The 20,060-nt window shown below is 42.0% G+C and overlaps 1 protein-coding gene and 1 pseudogene across 3 annotated transcripts in view; one reads left to right on the top strand and one right to left on the bottom strand.

The window, feature by feature from the left end:
- Window positions 1-4,718: 4,718 nt before the first annotated feature.
- LOC103304447 (ATP synthase subunit gamma, mitochondrial-like) lies at window positions 4,719-7,729 on the bottom strand (annotated as a pseudogene).
- Window positions 7,730-8,429: 700 nt separating this feature from the next.
- Window positions 8,430-20,060, top strand: part of ZC4H2 (zinc finger C4H2-type containing) — a 115,711-nt gene continuing 104,080 nt past the window's right edge. For all 3 annotated transcript variants that reach the window (XM_054714792.1, XM_054714687.1, XM_054714739.1), the window contains exon 1: window positions 8,430-8,547. In XM_054714792.1, the coding sequence (XP_054570767.1) occupies window positions 8,447-8,547 (101 nt within the window). In that variant the 5' untranslated portion in view covers window positions 8,430-8,446. The remainder of the gene's footprint in view (window positions 8,548-20,060) is intronic.

Here is a 20,060-nt window from a genome sequence, read left to right as displayed (position 1 = left end):
GCGCGCCTCTGAGAGAAGGCAGCTTTCGAGCCTCTCCCGCTGCCTAACAGACCAGTTTCTCCCCAGCTGGGGCTTTGTTTTTCTCCTGAATGAGAAATCCTGTCACTGGGAGGGCTGTGCTCAGCTTGGATGGGGCGGAGTCTCAGAATGAGGGCCGGTTCCTCCGTGCCCGAATTAATGGCTGCGCGCCTCTGAGAGAAGGCCGCTCTCAAGCCTCGTCCGCTGCCAAACAGCCCAGTTTCTCCCCGACCGCAGCTGGACCTCCGTGCAGTCAGGTGGCCCTGCTTTTCTCCCAAACGAAAAAGCTAGCCACGCAGCGTCTGCTGCCTTCCCTCTCCGTGCGCGCGCTGCGAGCAAGCCTGCCGCGTATTCAGCCGCCCGCCCTTTCTGCGCTCACGGATCTCCGCACCTCCACAGCTCCTGAGGCTCAGCGTCCCCCTCTCTGTTTTTCTCTAGTTGTAGGTTTTCCACTCTGCCAGCTTTCCGGTGGTTCTGGATGGTGTGCACTCTGTTTTCCAGTTGTAGTTTCAAAATTGTTGTGGTAGGCAACCGTTAGGTGTTTACCTTATGCCGCCATATTGGTTTTTCCCAGTTACCATTTCTGATCTTCAGTTTTTCCATGCACTACAGGTGGGAGATCCTAACTCCAGTCTCTCCTGTCTCAGTAAATGGCACTAACCTATTGCCCAGGCCAAAAAACCAGAAGTCATTTGAGATGCCCTGTTGGCAAGCTAAGCATATCAGTTCTGCATCCAATACTATATTTCCAATCAGTCTATTTTTTTCTCATATCCACTGGTACTACTCTAATCCAAGCCACCATCATCTATTTCCTAGATAACTGCAATAGCCTCCTCACTGGTTTCCTCGCTTCCATTCTTGCCCCAGTACAATGTATATATTAATGTGTTTGATCTTTGTATCAACTGGCCTCTCCAACTAAACTGCAAGTTTAGTAAGGGCAGGCTCTGTCTGTGATATCTACTATGGGATCTCTGCTATCTAGCTTAGTGCCTGACATAATGTGTACACAATAAATATTTCTTGGCTGAATGACCCGAAAACATTGGCTCATTTTTCTCTTAAAAATGCTAATTAAGAAACCTAACTTGAGAAATTTAGTATTTTGCAAGCAATTCAGATTGAAAGCTGTTGCAGCTCTGCTTCCTCTCTTAGTTCAGTTTATTATTTAAACAGTGAGATATACACTGAGTGGCCAGATTGTTATGACCACTCCATCAGTACTTTGTTGGGCCATCTTTTGCCTTCAATACTGCGGCGATTCTTCTTGGCATTGACTTCACGAGATGTTGAAAGGTGATGCAAGGAATCTGACACCATGCCTGATGAATAGCACTGTCCAGTTCTGTGAGATTTGATGGTTGTGGAACCAGCTGCCTGATGGCTCTTTTAACTTTGTCCCACAGATGCTCAATTGGATTGAGATCTGGTGATTGTGGGGGCCACCTAAGCAAGGTAAAGTCCTCCTCATGTTCTTGAAACCACTCCTGCACAATACGAGCACGGTGGCATGGCGCATTGTCTTGTTGGAAGAAGCCATCTCCATTGGGATACGCCATCAACATGATAGGATGAACTTGATCAGCAACGACACTTAGGTATGTTGTGCTATTCAGACGTTGTTCCACATGAATTAAAGGTCCCAAATCATGCCAGGAAAACATGCCCCAAACCATAACACTGCCCCCACCAGCTTGAAGGGTTGTAGTTATGCATGTGGGGTGCATGCTTTCATGCTGTTTCCGCCAAATTCTGACTCTGCCATCTGCATGATGCAACTGGAAATGTGATTCATCGGACCACATGACTTTTTTCCAATGCTCGACTGTCCAATCCTTGTGTTCCTGTGCGAATTGGAGACGTTTTATCTTGGTAACTGCAGACAGCAAAGGTGTTCGAATAGGCCTTCGGCTTCCATATCCCATACGATGCAGAGTACTGCTAATTTGCCTACAAACGTCAGGTGGTCATAATAATCTGGCCACTCGGTGTATATAAATTCAAATATTCTGGCCTCTACTCTTTAAATCTTGATATATTTCTTGTGAGTATCATGTCCACAAGAAACTGGTTGTCTTCCTCTTTGCTAATTCCTTCCATTATAATAGTATTCACCCCAACATAGCCTGGCATTCTTACCTGTTTCTTAGCAACAAGGACAATGTTGATCTCTATAGGAGTAAGATTTTTATTACCACATCAAATCAATCAGTTTTTCTTTTTTTTTTAATTTAATAAATCTTTATTGTTCAGATTATTACAATTGTTTCTCCTTTTTTTCCCCCCATATCTCCCCTCCACCCGGTTCCCACGCCCCCTGCCCTTACCTCTCCCCCACTGTCCTCACCCATAGGTGTATGATTTTGTCCAGTCTCTTCCCGTACCCCCCACACAGACACCCCTTTCCCCCTGAGAATTATCAATCCACTCCCATTCTATGCCCCTGATTTTATTATGTTCACCAGTTTATTCTGTTCTTCAGATTTTTAATTCACTTGACTTTTAGATTCACTTGTTTATAGGTATGTATTTGTTGTTCATCATTTTTATCTTTACTTTCTTCTTCTTTTTCCTCTTTTTAAATAATACCTTTCAGCTTTTCATATAATACTGGTTTGGTGGTGATGAACTCCTTTAGCTTTTCCTTATCTTTGAAGCTCTTAATCTGCCCTTCAATTCTGAATGATAACTTTGCTGGGTAGAGTAGTCTTGGTTGTAGGTTCTTGCTATTCATCACTTTGAATATTTCTTGCCACTTCCATCTGGCCTGCATAGTTTCTGTTGAAAAATCAGCTGATAATCGTATGGGTGCTCCCTTATAAGTAACTAACTGTTTTTCTCTTGCTGCTTGTAAGATTCTCTCTTTGTCTTTTGCCCTTGGCATTTTAATTATGATATGTCTTGGTGTGGTCCTCTTTGGATTGCTTTTATTTGGGGTTCTGTGCGCTTCCTGGACTTGTAAGTCTATTTCTTTCACCAGGTGGGGGAAGTTTTCAGTCATTATTTCTTCAAATAGGTTTTCAGTGTCTTGCTCTATCTCTTCTTCTGGCACCCCCATAATTCTGATGTTGGTACGCTTGAAGTTGTCCCAGAGGCTTCTTACACTATCTTTTACTTTCTGAATTCTCTTCTCTTCTTGTTTTTCTGGAGGCATGTCCTTTTCCTCTTTGTATTCCAAATCTTTGACTTGATTCTTGCGTTCCTCTAGTTTGCTGTTGGGTCTCTGTATAATATTTTTTATTTCAGTCAGTGTATATTTCATTTCTAGTTGGTCCTTTTTCATATCCTCGAGGGTCTCATTAAATTTATCAGCCTTTTCCATGAAATTCTTGAAAAACCTTATAACCATGGTTTTGAACTCTATGTCCATTCATTTGTTCTCCTCCATTTCTTTCATTTGGGATCTGTTTCATTGCCTCCTCATTTTTGCTGCTTCTCTTAGTTGGTTAGGGTAGCTTTGTGTACTAGGTGTCCTATTGGTTTAACGGCTCAGCCTCCCAGTTACCTGAGGTGGATGCTCTTGGTGCACCCCTTAGTGGACTGTGTGTACAGCCTTGTTGTAGTTAAGTCTTGATTGTTGTTGGTGTCACTGGGAGGAATTGACCTCCAGGCCAATTGGCTGTGAGGACCCGCTGTGTCTATAAAGGAGGAATTGCTGTGCTGCAGACATGTTTATGGGCCGGGACTTATTGCAGTAGGGCTTTGGCGCTCACTGAGTCTGCCTCTTGAATGTGTCCCTTATGAGAGTGGTTGAAATCTGGTGTCGTTTCACACCAACCACTAGATGCCCTAGTTGCTGGATCTCCAATAGGGTGCAGGTCAGCTACTGACTGAGGCCCCCCAGCAGGAGCTACAGCAAGAAATAGTTTTCTCCTCTTTGCTTGAGTGGTTTTGGAGCAGTCTGACTGGAGCTTCATTTGATTTGGTTAAGCTGCCACAAGGCAGGCCATTTATATGCAAAAGCTGCTGTGTGGAGCCTGGGCGGGTTTGTAGAATGTGCGGGGCGGGGTCTCAGGGCATCACTAGGCTAGGGCGTGGCAAACTGACAATGGCTGCCATCAGCCATCTCTGCCTTTCCGCGTTTCTAAGTCCCCGCATCTCACACTCCAGCGCAGCAAACACTGATTGCTGGGCACACCTCTTAGCTTTTCCGCGTTTGTTCTCCTTTCTTTTTCCTTCTTAGTTGTAAATCTACCATTCAGCCAGCTTTCCCGTGGTTCTGGGTGGTAGACATTTTGTCTTTTAGTTGTATTTTTGAAATTGTTGTGCGTGGCGGCAGTTTAGTTGTTTAACTTTGCCACCATCTTGGTTCCTCAATCTCAATCAGTTTTTCTAATAAAATAATGCATTAGAACTTCCTAGTAGCACAACTCCAAAATATTATCTCACCTACTACAGACTTCTGAAAGTTATTGAACACTTACTATAAGAATGATACCATCATGGCTTGAATATATTATTTTAAGCATTGCTTTAAGAGAAGGGGCCAAGGCAATGATTTCCTTTTATTCCCCCTCTCTTTTTTCTTATTGTAAGTTGTTTATTGTAAGATCATTTACAAATATCTTTCTGTCTTCAGTAATTGAAATAATGAACCAATAATTTATTCCAACCAGGACAACAGTAAACTAAAATTAAAATAATCTGCCTGAATTTTACTTCTTCATCTCTTGTCTGAGGATAACAATGTATTTTCATTAATCCAGAGCTGTAGCAATGGAGATGATTTCAATAAACTCTTTTGTGCTGACAGCTTGGTGGGTGCAGTTGAAAGTCAAAGTCAATTTTTCAATCATCTCAGAATGTTGGCCAGACTGTATTCCTGGTAATTTTGTAGCACGTGAGCATCAATGTCATCATGGGTACTCATACTCTCAGCACTTGCAATAGTATTAAGAGAAAAGATAAGTTTTTCTTCTGTCTTGTGAGAGATGACAGACCCAGCTTGATTACAAATGATAGCTCCTTCCTCAAATTCATATCTAAAATGTAATAATTCTAGGGCAATAATTGATACATCTACAAAACTAGGGGGGTTTCTTCCCACTCTTTGACTGTCACCAGAAATTAATCAGAAGTTTAGTTTACCCCTAATTTTATCATCAATTCCAACATCTTTCCTGGCTGCTGTGAGCATAGCCACTTCACTTTTCATCTGTTTAGCAACTAAGGACTGGATAGTGCCACAAAGCCCTCCATCTGAGGATACACCAATAAGGAGATGTTTCTTCTTGTGTTCAGGGACCTTTATATCAGCTTTTTCATACAGAGCCGAAGATCCTGTTCCATACACTTGAGCTGGTTTCATCTTTCTCTCAGCTCATGCTGCTGCTCCTATTTTAATATATTTAGTAATTTTCTAGGTGTTTTTGATTGATTTTAGTCACCTGGTAATATCTTTCAAAGTTGCCATATTTTGATCTTGCAGCTGCACGGCCAGGCCAAGACCCCAATGACGCCCTCCTCAGAAAACACAGTGGTACTGGCCCTGCTAAAGGTTGGTCCCAGTTATTCCCCTGTCATTGTTTGGAATATTTTCCTTCCTCTCATTGTTAGCCTGGTTTCTTATAACTCGGCAAGAACAAGGAAATCGATCAGACCATCAAACCTCAGAGGGAAGGTAGGGGAGGGTGGGGGTAAGGGGGAGAGATCAATCAAAGGACTTGTATGCATGCATATAAGCCTAACCAATGGACACAGACAACAGGGGGGGGGTGAGGGCATGAGTGGGGGGTGGGGGGACAATGGGGGGATAAGGACACATATGTAATACCTTAATCAATAAAGAAATTTAAAAAACAACACTGTTATTAAAGAGGTCAAGGAGCCAAGACAAAACCATGGAAGCTAAGAGGCTTATGAACCTTTTCCTTAATCAGACACCTTAATTGTTACAAATAGCACAAACCTTCCTCTGAGGCCCCTTTTGCTACATTAACTGTCATCTCTCTTTAATGTCCATGGGACATAACTTGGCCCTTGGCAGGTTCCATGTATTGGAGTGTACCATCTGGATGAAGTAAAAGAGGCATTTGGATTCCATGGAGGCAGTAGCAGACTGATACAGGCTGTGCAGAGCTATGAAAAGAGCAAAGGGCTCTGAGTCAGGAGTCCTGTTTCTGTGTCAAACATGCTGGGTGACTTTGAATAAGTCCTTTCCTTCTTTTGGCCTGGTCCCCCAACTGTGAAATAGGGTTTTGGTGAGGCTTAAAAGACAATATATTTGCCAAATTACCCCTATAATCAGATTGTAAAGCTATTATCATGTTTAAATTTAAGCAGATACAAAGCCACATCTAGACCCTTACCAGGCATGTGAACTTAGTGTTAGGTAAAGATTCTAAGAGGAGGTAGATAGTGGAAGAAGAGACATCAGTTCTAAAACCTCAAAGGCCATTCCTAAATTGCTTCCCACACATCTCCAAACATGCCCTCTATTTCTCCTCAAACCAAAGTTAACTCATATTGTAAAGCAATTTATATTTGACATAAATATATAGATCTAAGGCCTTATTTTACTTTTAGTCTCCATATTTTTTCATATATATTCATTTCCTTAATCTGCAAGTAACTTGGTTCAATTTGGGTCCAGGCTTTAGCTTTGTAACTTACTATATGGCCTTGGCCAAGCCACGTTCTGAGCCAGTAAAAAGGAATGAATCTACTTATCCCCTTAAGAGTGGTTGTGAGGATGAAATGAGGGACTACACTGGTACAGTGAGCTCTCAGCACAGTGGCTAATACATGCCAGGCACTTAACCAGACTTGTTCCCTACCCCTCCTTTTATAGAACAGGTCTGGGGCCAGTTCTTGGCTCTGGATTCCATGGTTAGGGTAGCTGAGACCCACAGTCTTTATGACAACCCAACTCAATAGTCTTCAAATCGTTACTAGTGGCACAGGGATCTTAAAGCCCAATAAGAAATTGTTAGGCTAGAAACCAGGGAGAATTTCCTTGTTGTGAAAGTTATCATGTCTGAGATCCGAAGAAAAGAAGGGCTTCAATTCCACCACTAGAAAACTCTTAAAATCAGTGTGGACACTCAGAATGGCCTGAGACTCATGTTCCACTAATTTTTCTCCAGCTCTTAAAATATATTAAGCCCTATATTCAGCACCATCAGAGGCTAACTAGTTGCATTTTTTCAGATGAGGGAACTGAGGCCCAGAAAATAAGTGCAAGCTCAATCAGAGAATTTCCACTCACCTTTAATTGGGAGTGAGTCAGAGTTCTCCTTTTGTTCAAAGCCTAGCTCCCTGGGCCGGTGTGTGTTCTCATCTCCTCTAAATCATTCTTTATTTTGCCTCTAGAATCACCTCCCTAAGACATCCCTCCAAACTTAGCACTTCTCTTTGGAAACATTAAATAACTTGGCATTATTTGATATGTAGTAAGCAATTAATAAGTGTGTATTGGAGAAATGTGTGCCTTATAGGATTAAGTCTAAACTCTTTAGCATGACATTCAAGGTCTTTTACAATATAGCTCTAACCTACCTTTTCTAGATATATCTCTCACTTCTCTTTCCCACCTGCACACCCCATATATGAACCTTATGCTCCAGATGCCTTGGCCAGCTTGTCCTTTCCTTTCTATATGTGTTAAGTTCTCTTCTGGGAAGTTCATCCTCCCCAATTATATGGCAAATTCACAGCCACTTTTTGAGACCTATTTGCATATTCTTTTTTCAGGTTACATCTTATCCATTCCTATATTATGGCAGCACAGTGTAATGTAGTTAATGAGTTACCTTTCTGTCTCTCCTGCTCTTCAAAGGCAATGGCTTGCTTTTATTTATCTTCACCTCCCTCACTGCCTCCCCCAAAATCTGAGCTCAGTAACTGTCGAATGGAGGTAGGGCCAGAACAGTCAACACTCCAAGCCCCAGCTTTAGCAGCCACACAACTTCTACCTCCCCCGCTCCCCCTCACTTCATCTGCATCTAAATACCAAACCCACTTGTTCCGAGGCAGAGGACTAAACACTTCTCAAAGTGAATCCCCATGCAGGATTTCTCTCCAGCCCGAGTTCACTAATTAGCAACTTCTGATATCCTTTACTGGGTAAGTAAGGTTGAGGGCCCCAGGAGGACTGTATATCTCTCATCTTTCCAGTTGCTGCCTTCTGGGGTAATTTTTCCTCAAAATATTTCCGCGGATGGGACAAATGTCACCATTCCCTTGCACTCTTCACAACCTTTGGCATAATTATCTGTGACAAATTGATTTAAAGTGCGTTTGCAGGAAGAAAAATAGGCGTGTCTCGCTTGGCCTTCTGGGATTTGTAGTCCTGCAGGCTCCGAGTCTGCCTGACTGGCCCTGGAGCTGCGACTACAGCTCCCAGGCCTTCTTCGAGTCCCTACTGCACAGACTCAGAGCCCCATGCTGGGAGGAGGTGGTTACTTTGTGTCTATTGTATCCCTGGATGTGTGTGTTGTACATTTTTCGGGACGTGAAATTGAAAGTGAAAAGCATGGCAGATGAGCAAGAAATAATGTGCAAATTGGAAAGCATTAAAGAGATCAGGTAAGTGGAACGTTGTAGCGCCTCCAAGCCCCCTTGTAGCCGCCCCCCCGCCTCCCCCGCCCGCCCCCCCATTCGCTTCCTGAGGTAGAAGACTGAGTTACCTTGTAAAGTATCTATTGTTGGGCTACTTGCTGAGGGGGGGTGGGGGGTGGTAAAGGAGCCCGTACAGCAGGAATTTCAAGGATGGGAAGGAGACTGGGAGAGTTGAGACAGATTATATATAGTGAGAAAGAGAAACAGAGTCACTGACGGAAAGAGACCTCACCAGATGTAGCAAGCAGGTGTGGCAGAGAAAGCCAAATGGGGACTACGGCGGTGGGGTGAGGTGAAGGGGAGGTGTTGATCCAAGACAGTTTTATTCTTGGGGTGGGAGTTGGGAGGTGGCATTCTTGAACCCATTATTTTTTTCAGTGTTGGCTCCAAGGTGTATTAGTCTCCTTGATCTTTAGGTATCGAGATTTTTTTCAGTCTCCCATTCAACTTCAAGACCTGGAGCTCCAGTGAGCGTTTTGAGAGCAAAGTCTAGCGCGTTGGGGCTGGTGGCTGCTGCCATGGACTGCCCGCTGGGAGTGCTGAGGAATCTCAGCAGGCCGGGATTGGGAGGATGGCGAACACTGACTCCCGCGTGTGTATTTGCTTTCCACTCATTCACCACTTTCTTCCCCTTCTATCCTGTGCTCTGAAAGGGGGGTGGGAGCAATGGAGACTGGGGAGGAGGTTCTGCATCACTTAGTAAGATCGAAGCAGCTGCTCTTAGGTGCCAGAGGTGAAGGGCTAGCAGGCAAAATGGGAGTTGCCTGGTGCCTCCCCCTCCCTCCCCCTCTTTCCCTCTGGGAGTGGCTTTGGCTAGGCGACGAGTTGTCCTTGCTCAGAATACAATAGCGCCCAGTAAGTGGACTGCCTGGGCTGGCACCAGGCCTTCCTTCACCTGCCCTCCTCTGCCAGAGCACTGCCCCTCCAGCTTCCACCCTCATTTTGAGGGTGACATAGGTTCAGCTGTCTCCCTTTAGTGTTTTCCAAGAACCTAGAGAAAAAGAGGGGAGGACATAAAATGTGTCAATTTAATAAATAAGACTTAGGAAGAGATTTAAATTTACCGTTGGAGTCAATACCTAGAATGAGACTCCCACTTTATGGGGATGCACCTTGACTTTTTTGAAATTTGGAAGGGTTATATCTTTACTTCTGCAAGAGAGTAATAGGAAGGGAACTATTATTTATTGAACCCATGGTGGGCCAAGCCCTTTGACCTACTATTGTTCCTTTCAGCAAGAGACCTGAGAGCTTCCTACACCTCCTTTACAACTGGGAAAATAGAGGCTCAGAAAATTTAACTTTTCCAGAGCCAAACAGCTTGAAATGCTAGATTTTGACAGGAACCCAGTCAATATGCATGCAGAGGCTCTGGTCTTCGCACTCTATCCCATAGCATAGAGGGTCTTAGAAGGGGTGGAGAGGTGACATGTTTCAATTTTTTTTCTGCAAAAGCACCAGGAGATAGGGAGTGAGATAACTTGGTGCAGGAAATAGCCAGCTGTCATAATAACAATGTAGCTAATCAGAAGCTTAGGTATGCAAGTGTAGAGCCTAAACTTTTACTAGATTTTAAAGAAGCCCCTGCCCAACTCCAAGAGAAGGAACAGTTGGGAGCAAGGAAAAATGATCCATCACAGTGAAAATCAAATGGGGTGTATGACTTCTACCCTTACCAGTTTTAAACCAGTAATTTCTACCAGTACTAGCTGGTATGAGATCATCAAAGGCCTCGAGAGAGGATTGACTCCCATCCCCAACCAGCAGTAAACAAGAAACCCCTGCCAACCTGGATGTCAGCCAGAAACTCAGTGGAAAACCTAGACATCTACTGGCTCCCTTCTCTTCAAAATGACAATGTAAGAGAAGGCCTGCAAAAACAAAAGTTTTAAAAGAGATCCGGAGTGTTCAAATTTAATTTAAAAAATCACATGCCATACCCAGGTTATCAACTTAAATGACAAGAAACAAATTATAAAATAGAAAATCTCATCATACTAGTAGAAAGTCTCAACAAAGAAAGTCTCAATAAAGAAGAGTCATATAGAAATATGAGAACTGAAAAAATACAGTAGCCAAAAGAGACCTTTAAAAACTCTAAAATATTTTAATTAGATTTATTAAGGTGACATTGGTTAATACATTTATATGGGTTTCAAGTATACATTTCTATGACACATGATCTGTATATTGCATTGTGTGCCCATCACCCAAAGTCAAATCATCTTCCATCACCATATATTTGACACCCTTTACCTGTTACTCATTCCTACTCCCCTTCTCTCTGGTAACCACAATACTGATGTCTGTATATTTGTTTTTGTTTGTTTGTTTTTATTGTTTGTTTATTTGTTGCTTTCAGTTTCATATCCCACATATGAGTGCAATCATATGGTTCTTTTTCTGTCTGACTTATTTCGCTTAGCATGATATTTTCAAAGTCCATCCAAGTTGTCGCAAATGGCAGTATTTCATCTTTTCTTGTGGTCGAGTAGTATTCCATTGTCTAAAATCTTGCTCAACAGAAAGATGGGGAAACAGAAAAGAATCAGACAGCTTAAATATAAAACAATAGAAATCATCCAATCAGAACAACAAAGGGAAATTAGATGCCTCTCCCCCCAAAAAGAAGAAGATCAAAAAGAAAGCATTGAGCAGAGCCTCCAAATCTCTGGGACTATTTATATTCATGTTAACAGTTACATTTATGTTAACATTCATGTCAACAGTCTCAGAAAGAGAGAAGAAAGAGTTCAGGACTAGAAAAGTACTTGAAGAAATAGTAGATAAAAACTTCCCAAATTGAGTAAAGGACAGAAACCTCCAGTTTCAAGAAGCTAAACAAACACCATCAGGACAAACCCAAAGAAATTCACATGAAACACATCATAGTCAACCTTCTGGAAAGCAGTCCAAGAGAAACAACACCTTACCTATAACTTTAGAGGAAAAAATAGAATAACAGCAGGTTTTTCATCAGATGAAGCCTTAGTGGGAAGAGGAACAATATTTTTCAAGTGCTGAAGAAAAAGAATCATCAACCTAGACTCCTTTGTCCAGTGATAATATCTTTCAAGAATAGAGATAGTCAAGACATTCTTAGGTGAAAGGAAACAATTTATCAGTAGGAGGTCTACCCTATAAGAATGACTAAAGTAAATTCTTTTTTAAAAATTATTTTATTTTTTAAATTGATTTCAGAGAAGAAGAGGAAGGGAGAGAGAGATAGAAACATGAATGATGAGAGAGAATCATTGATTGGCTGCCTCCTGCACGCCCCCTACTGGGGATTGAGCCCACAACCTGCTCATGTGCCCTTGACCGGAATCAAACCTGGGACCCTTCAGTCCTCAGGCCAATGCTCTATCCACTGAGCCAAACTGGCTAGGGCTAAAGTAAGTTCTTGGAAGACAGAATACAGTAGGCAAAAACATGAGTAAATACAACAGAATATATTTTCCTTTCAAGTTCTCTTTGAAGATTGGATCAAATTTTATCACATTTCATGTTCTCAATGTATGTAGAGGAAATATTTAAGACATTTATATATAAACAGTGTAAAGGCATTTAAAAGGGAAATAAGGTTCCTATATTTCACTTGAACTGGTAAAATGACATCAGAAGACTGATAAATTATGTATATATAATATAATATAGAAAACACTGAAAAGGCTATACCGAAATGGAATTTGAAAAAAATGTACAAGTAACCCACAGAAAAGCAGGACAAAGAAGACAGGAAAATTAAAAACAGAGAGAACAAACAGGTAACAAAAAAAATACAGCAGACTTATACTTAACATAACAGCAACAACAACAAAAAAAAACCACAGCAGACATACATAATTGATAATTATGTTGAATATAAATGGCTTAAATATACCAATTAAAAGACAGAGTAGAGCCGAAACCGGTTTGGCTCAGTGGATAGAGCATTGGCCTGCGGACTCAAGGGTCCCAGGTTCGATTCCGGTCAAGGGCATGTACCTTGGTTGCGGGCACATCCCCAGTAGGGGTGTGCAAGAGGCAGCTGATCGATGTTTCTCTCTCATCGATGTTTCTAACTCTCTATCCCTCTCTCTTCCTCTCTGTAAAAAATCAATAAAATATATTAAAAAATAAAAATTAAAAAAAAATAAAAGACAGAGTAGACTTAAAAAACATGACCCACCTATATGCTGTCTACAATAAATTTACTTCAAATATTATGACCAACTAGGTTGAGAGTAAAAAGGATAGAAAAAAGTGCCATGCAAACAGTAATCAGAAGAAAGCAGGAGCAGGTATATTAGTATCAGATAAAGCAGATTTCAAATAAAAGAAAATACCCAGGGACAAAGTTAAACATGACATAATGAGACAGGGTCAATCCACCAAGAAGACTTAAAAATTCTAGATGTATATGCACCAAAAGTGATTTAAATTATTCTGCTTTTGACAATTTTACAGTAATATACAAAGGTTACACCACTGGGTTTAAGAATTTGGAATGGGGAAAGTATTACATATATGTACTTGATGTACACATATGGACAGGTAAACATGCATGGGAGGTTGAAAGAAGGAAAAAGCAAAGGAAGGGGTAGAAGAACTGGAGAAAGGAGGTAACATTTGTTGGACAGTTGCTAATTTCAAAGGTCTTGGCTCATTTTTTAAAAATTTATTGATTAAGGTATTATATGTGTCCTTATCCTCCCATTGCCCCCCACCCCCATCCCCCTACTCGGTCTTGGCTCATTTAATACTTAATCTTTCTAATGGAAATTTGGGGTAGGAATTATCCTCATTTTACATATAAAGATATTGAGGCTGTTACAAAAAACTGGAGAAGAATCAAGCAATACTTAGAGAGATGGAGTTACATTTATTACGCCCGGGTCCAGAGGAAAATGTCTCAAATTCTGGGCCCCAACATGGAGGAATTTTCCTTATTTATATGTTTTTACTTTCTTTGTCTCCCAAATATGGGGTGTTTCCGGCCCCTTTTGCAAGTTCTAAAAGAGCCCCTATGTGCTGGGGCCTTGAGATCTCAACCAAAGGCCTTGCCTGGTGCCAGCACTGATAATTTTGTCTGGGGAAGGTTTAATGTCCTCTCTGAAGTAGTCTCATTTTCCTTATTATTTAAGCAAGCAAGCATTTACAGAAGACAAATAGCAGAGTTAAAATTTCAAACAGCAGTTTTTATATAAGATGGATGCTTCAAGGTCATAGAGGTTAGGTAACTTATCTTTGGTAACACATAAAGGAAAGAGAAAATATATCTTCCTATTCACATGGCATATGCATTTCAACAAATGCTAATAATCTGATTAACCATTATTCTCAGTTCTTCGACTGTTCTATAATTAAATCCCTTCAAGGTATAAACAGAGCCACCTATTTCTGTTAGAAAATAATAGTAATGATATTTCTGTGCAGAAGTAGCAGGGATAATGGCAATATCACCTAAATACCTGATTAAGTCAAACTGACATTCAACATGCCCCCCCCCCCTCCCGGCACAGACCATGAAATATACACATTCATACTTAGTTTTCACATACACCAGTGGCAGAATTTGAAGTGGGAAATGTCTCCACTCCTGACTCAGAACACATGCCCAGCCCTGTCTTTCCTCCCAATCCCAACCACACTCCAACACTATGCTCCAGATCTTATCCCACAAATTCCACACTGGTCTATTTTGCCCATACATTCCTTAAACTTTCAAGTGGTGATGAAGGTGCATGTGGATATGTGGAAAGGGGAAGAAAAGAATGGAACAAAAAGCGGAAAATGGAAAAGAGGAAGGAAAGGAGAAGAATCCATGAGGCAGAGAAAGTGCAGCCACCCCTAGATGAACTAGAGCTCCCCAAATGCATACTGATATCTCCTCAACATGCACATGATATCCATGCACACACATTGTACACACCCATGTCCTTATTCATACACAATGAGCTTCCTTCACTAAAGAAAAGAAAAACTCATTTTGGAAGTAAATATTATGGTGTTAAATAGATCCGCTTAAGTGTAAGTTTCTATCCTGTGTGTTCTCTTTTTCTCTCTACAGATCCTCTTGGGTGATCTCTTATACTCCCATGGATTCAATTATCCCCCAGGTCCCAAATCTCTACCCCCTACCTTCCTTCCAAGCTTTAGCCCAATACATCCCACAGCCTATTGGTCTTGTCCACCTTTTGTTCCACAGACACAACTCAAATTAGCTAACTCTTTAGAATTTATCTCTTCCTGGTCTAATCCAGCTCTTCCACCTAATCTCTGGTTTAATGCTATCATTCTCTGCACAGTTCCCTCAGATTGAGACCTGAATATCAATGTTGATTACCCTTTCTTTTTATAACTCACCTCTTGGTCACTTACTAAGTCCTACTCTTTCTACCTTCAACATCTGACTCAAATTCCTGCCCTACTCTCCATCTCCATACTCATCTCCTTCATCATGGCTGTCCTGGATATTTGTAATGTTGTATCCATTTCCACCTATAGAATTGTATTTTTGTCTTTGTTCTCTCCCACCCCAACACCCCCCCCAACATCTTCAATGCCATCCACACTGCTGTGAGAACAACCTTCCTAAAGCACTGGTGTTATGTTGTTCCTTGCACACATTCACTGACTTTCAATTGTCTATAGCAGTATTTTTCAAAACACAGGTTATGAACCATTAGTATATCATGAAATGAATTAATCAGTTGCTAGTAGCATTTGTAAAAAAGATTATGTTGCGGTTCCTAAAAAAAAAAAAAAAAAAAAAGAACAGAACTACCATATGACCCAGCAATCACTTTCTGGGTATCTAACCAAAAAACTCAAAAACATTTATATGCAAAGATATATGCACCCCTATATCGAACAGGAGTAGTGAGAGTGGGCATCCCTGTCTTGTTCCTGTTCTTAGGTGAAATTGTTTTAGTTTTTGCCCATTGAGTATGATATTGGCTGTGGGTTTGTCATATATGTCTTTTATTATGTTGAGATATGATCCTTCTATTCCCACCTTGCTGAGAGTTTTTAATCAAGAAAGGGTGTTGGATTTTGTCAAATGCTCTTTCTGCATCAATTGATATGACTATGTGATTTTTATCTCTCAATTTGTTTATGTGATGTATCTCGTTTATTGATTTGCGAATATTGTACCATCCTTGCATCCCTGGGATAAATCCTACTTGGTCTTGGTGTATGATCTTTCTGTTGTACTGCTGGATCCTATTTGCTAGAATTTTGTTGAGGATTTTGGCATCTATGTTCATGAGGTATATTGGCCTGTAATTCTCTTGCATTGTGTTGTCTTTATCTGGTTTTGGTATTAGGGTGATGCTGGCTTCATAGAAAGTGCTTGGAAGTGTTCCTTCCTCTTGAATTTTCTGGAATAGTCTGAGGAGGATAGGTTTTAGTTCTTCCTTGAATGTTTTGTAAAACTCCCCTGTGAAGCCATTTGGCCCTGGGCTTTTGTTTGCTTGAAGCTTTTTGATGACTGCTTCCATTTCTTCCATAGTTATCAGCCTATTGAGATTTTTAGAATCTTCCTGATTGAGTTTTGGAAGGTTGTATTTTTCTAGGAGTAAGTCCATTTCCTCCAGGTTATCTAGTTTGTTAGAAAAGAGTTGTTCATAGTATTTTTTAAAACAATCCTTTGTATTTCTGTGGCGTCTGTTGTTATTTCTCCTCTTTCATTTCTGATTTTGTCTATTTGGGTCCTCTCTCTTTGCTTCTTGGTGAGCCTGGTTAGAGGTTTGTCGATCTTGTTTATCCTTTCAAAGAACCAGCTCTTGGTTTCATTGATCTTTTCTATTGTTTTTTTGTGTTTTTTTTTTTTTTGTCTCTATGTCATTCATCTCTGCTCTGATCTTTATTATTTCCTTCCTTCTGCTCACTGTGGGCATTTCTTGTTGCTCTCTTTCTAATTCTTTGAGTTGTAGAGTTAGATGAATTATTACCATTGTTTCTTGTTTTTTGAGGTAGGTCTGTAGAGCTATAAATTTCCCTCTGAGGACTGCTTTCAATGTGTCCCATAGCATTTGCATTGTTGTGTTTTTATTGTCATTAGTCTCCAGGATGTTTTTAATTTCTTCTTTGATCTCATTGGTAACCCAATCATTGTTTAATAGCATGCTATTCAGCTTCCAAGTGTTTGAATTTTTTGGAATGTTTTTATTGCAGTTTATTTCTAACTAGAGGCCCGGTGCATGAAATTTGTGCAGGAGGGTGTGTGTCCCTCAACCCAACCTGCACCCTCTCCAATCTGGGACCCCTCAGGGGATGTCCAGCTGCCGGGCCTAAATAGGCAGTCGGACATCCCTTTCACAATCCAGGACTGCTGGCTCCCAACTTTTGCCTGCCTGCCTGATTGCCCCTAACCGCTTCTGCCTGCCAGCATGATTACCCCCTAACCACTCCCCTGCCAACCTGATCAATGCCTACCTGCTCTCCTGCTGGCCTGATTGTCCCCAACTGCCCTCCCCTGACAGCCCGGTCACCCCAAAATGCCCTCCCCTGCATATTCCCTCTTTATTTGATAGGGTTTTTTTCTTTAACATATTGGACAGCCCTAACTGGTTTGGCTCAGTGGATGGAGCGACAGCCTGCAGACTCAAGGGTCCCAGGTTCGATTCCGGTCAAGGCCATGTACCTTGGTTGGGGGCACATACCCAGTGGGGAGTGTGCAGAAGGCAGCTGATCGATATTTCTCTCTCATAGATGTTTCTAGCTCTCTATCCTTTTCCCTTCCTCTCTGTAAAAAATCAATAAAATATATTTTTTAAAAGAAACATTTAAGATTCCTCCATATCTGCCTGGCTGGTGTGCCTCAGTGGCTGAGACACACAGGCTGGGGTTGGGAGGGGATCGGTCCGTGGGGCCGCACGCCCCTCCCAGGCTGAGACCCCAGGCTGGGGCTGGGACGGGATCACTCTGTGGGGCCGTGGGCCCTTCCCAGGCTGAGACCCCAGGCTGGGGCTGGTACGGGATCGCTCAGTGGGACTGCGTGCCCCTCCCAGGCTGAGACCCCAGGCTGGGGCTGGGACGGAATTGCTCTGTGAGGCTGCGGGCCCCTCCCAGGCTGACACCCCAGGCTAGGGCTGGGACGGGATCGCTCTGTGGGGCTGCGGGCCCCTCCCAGGCAGATACCCCAGGCTGGGGCTGGGAGGGGATTGCTCCATGGGACTGAGACCCCAGGCTGGGGCTAGGATGGGATCGCTCCATGGGTCCACATGCCCCTCCAAGGCTGAGATCCCAGGCTGGGGCTGGGATGGGATCGCTCTGTGGGGCTGTGCGTCTCTCCCAAGCTGAGACCCTAGGCTGGGGCTGGGATGGGATTGTTCCGTGGGGAGTGAATTTGTTTTTTGTTTTTTATAAAGGGTCAGGAGGGCCTCTGGTAGCATTCTGCCAGGCCGCTTACTCTGCCGGGACTCTGGTGGGGCTTAGAGGACTGGGCGCCACCATCTTGTGGCTATGGGGCTGCCATTTTGTCACGGAGTGACGGTTAATTTGCATATTACTCTTTTATTAGATAGGATTTTATGCCATTGTGGTATGAGAAAATGCATGATATGATTTCAATCTTCTTGAATTTGGGTACACTTTGCTTGTGACCCAATATTTGTTGAAAATGTCCCATGTATACTTGAGAAGAATGTATAGTCCTTGGCTTTTGGGTGAAATGCTCTGAAGATGTCAGTTAGGTCCATATGATTTAGTGAGTCATTTCGAATTGCTGTTTCTTTGCAGATTTTTTGTCTGGAGGATTTATCCAGCGATGTCAGTGGTGTATTAAAGTCCCCTACTATGATTGTATTGTTGTCGATCTCTCCCTTGATATCTTCCAGGAGTTTTTTTTATGTATTTGGGTGCTCCTGCATTGGGTGCATATATGTTTACCAGGGTTATATCCTCTTGTTGTATTGATCCCTTTATTATTATGAAGTGGCCTTCCTTAACTCTTCTTATGGCCTTTACTTTGAGGTCTAATTTGTCAGATATAAGTACTGCTAACCCAGCTTTTTTTTTCATTTCCATTTGCCTGAAAGATGTTTTTCCATCCCTTCACTTTCAGTCTGTGTAAGTTCCTTTTTCTGAGGTGGGTCTCTTGCAAACAGCATATATATGGGTCATGTTTTTTTATCCATTCATCCACTCGATGTCTTTTGATTGGAGCATTTAGTCCATTTTATGTTTACAGTTATTATTGAAAGGTACTTGTTTTTAGCCATTTTTATGTTTTGTGCCTGTGTTTTTTCTTTCCTTTTTATTTCTTCTTTTCACACCAGTCCCTTTAGCGTTTCTTGCATTGCTGGCTTGGTAGTAATAAACTCCCTTAGCCTTTTTTTTGGTCTGTGAAGCTCCTTATATCCTCTTCAATTTTGAATGATAGCCTTGCTGGATAGAGTATTCTTGGATTCAGTCCCTTGGTTGGCATCACTGTGTAAATTTCCTTACATTCTTTTCTGGCCTGATGTTTTCTGTTGAGAAATCATTTGATAATCTAATGGGAGCTCCCTTGTATGTAATGTTCTGTCTCTCTCTTGCAGCCTTTAAGATTCTTTGTCCTGAATATTTGCCATCATAATTATGATGTATCTTCGTGTGGTTCTTTTCGGGTTCATCCTGTTTGGGACTCTCTGTGCTTGCGTGTCTTTTTCTTCACCACATCAGGGAAATTTTCTGAAATTATTTCTTCAAATAGGTCTTCTTCTTCTTTTTTTTTTTTTTCATACAAACTTATTTATTTGGATTTTTTTTTTTTTTTTGTTTATCCCCAGCTGTCACTGGTTCTTTTTTTTTTAAATTTCTTTATTGATTAAGGTATCACATATTTGTCCTCATCCCCCCATTCCCATCCCACACCCCTCCCCACACTTGCCCCCACCCCCCTGTTGTCCCCAACCGCTGGTTAGGCACATATGCTTGCACACAAGTCCTTTGGTTGATCTCTCCCCTTTACCCCCACCCTCCCCTCCCCTCCCTCTGAGGCCCGACTGTCTGATCCGTGCCTCCTTGTTTCTGGGTCTGACTTTTTCATCAGTCTATGTTGTTCATTATTTCCCCTAGATGAGTGAGATCATGTGCTATTAGAAATACACTTATAAGAACCAAAAATGAGACAAGCAATAATGGTTATGCTGACAGGCAAATGAATCAGTCTGTAGTGAGTTTCTTTCTGGGCCAACAGTTCTTTTGAGACCCAATTACAATCTCCAACACTTCCTTATGTGTATATGTCAGCACTGACATTACAGTTCTGGGTGGTGGACAAATGGTGGTAATGCAGGTCCGACTCTCTCTGGTTTGGTCCTGGGCAACCTGCAGTGATGCACAGCTGCTAACTGCTAGTATGGGAAGACCATGTCAGCGTCTTCCATCTCTGGACTGCTTCTCTTCTGTCTTCATGGCTGGAGTAGTCCTGTCGATGCCTCTCTGTTGCTGGAATCCACATGGTTTCGGAGATATTTTCTGAAAATATACAAACATATTCCCGACAA

Source organism: Eptesicus fuscus, chromosome 1, assembly GCF_027574615.1.
Source record: "Eptesicus fuscus isolate TK198812 chromosome 1, DD_ASM_mEF_20220401, whole genome shotgun sequence".
Taxonomy (NCBI): Eukaryota; Metazoa; Chordata; class Mammalia; order Chiroptera; family Vespertilionidae; genus Eptesicus; species Eptesicus fuscus.
The sequence above is the reverse complement of the archived record's forward strand: the minus strand, read 5'-3'. Positions and strand labels throughout refer to the sequence as shown.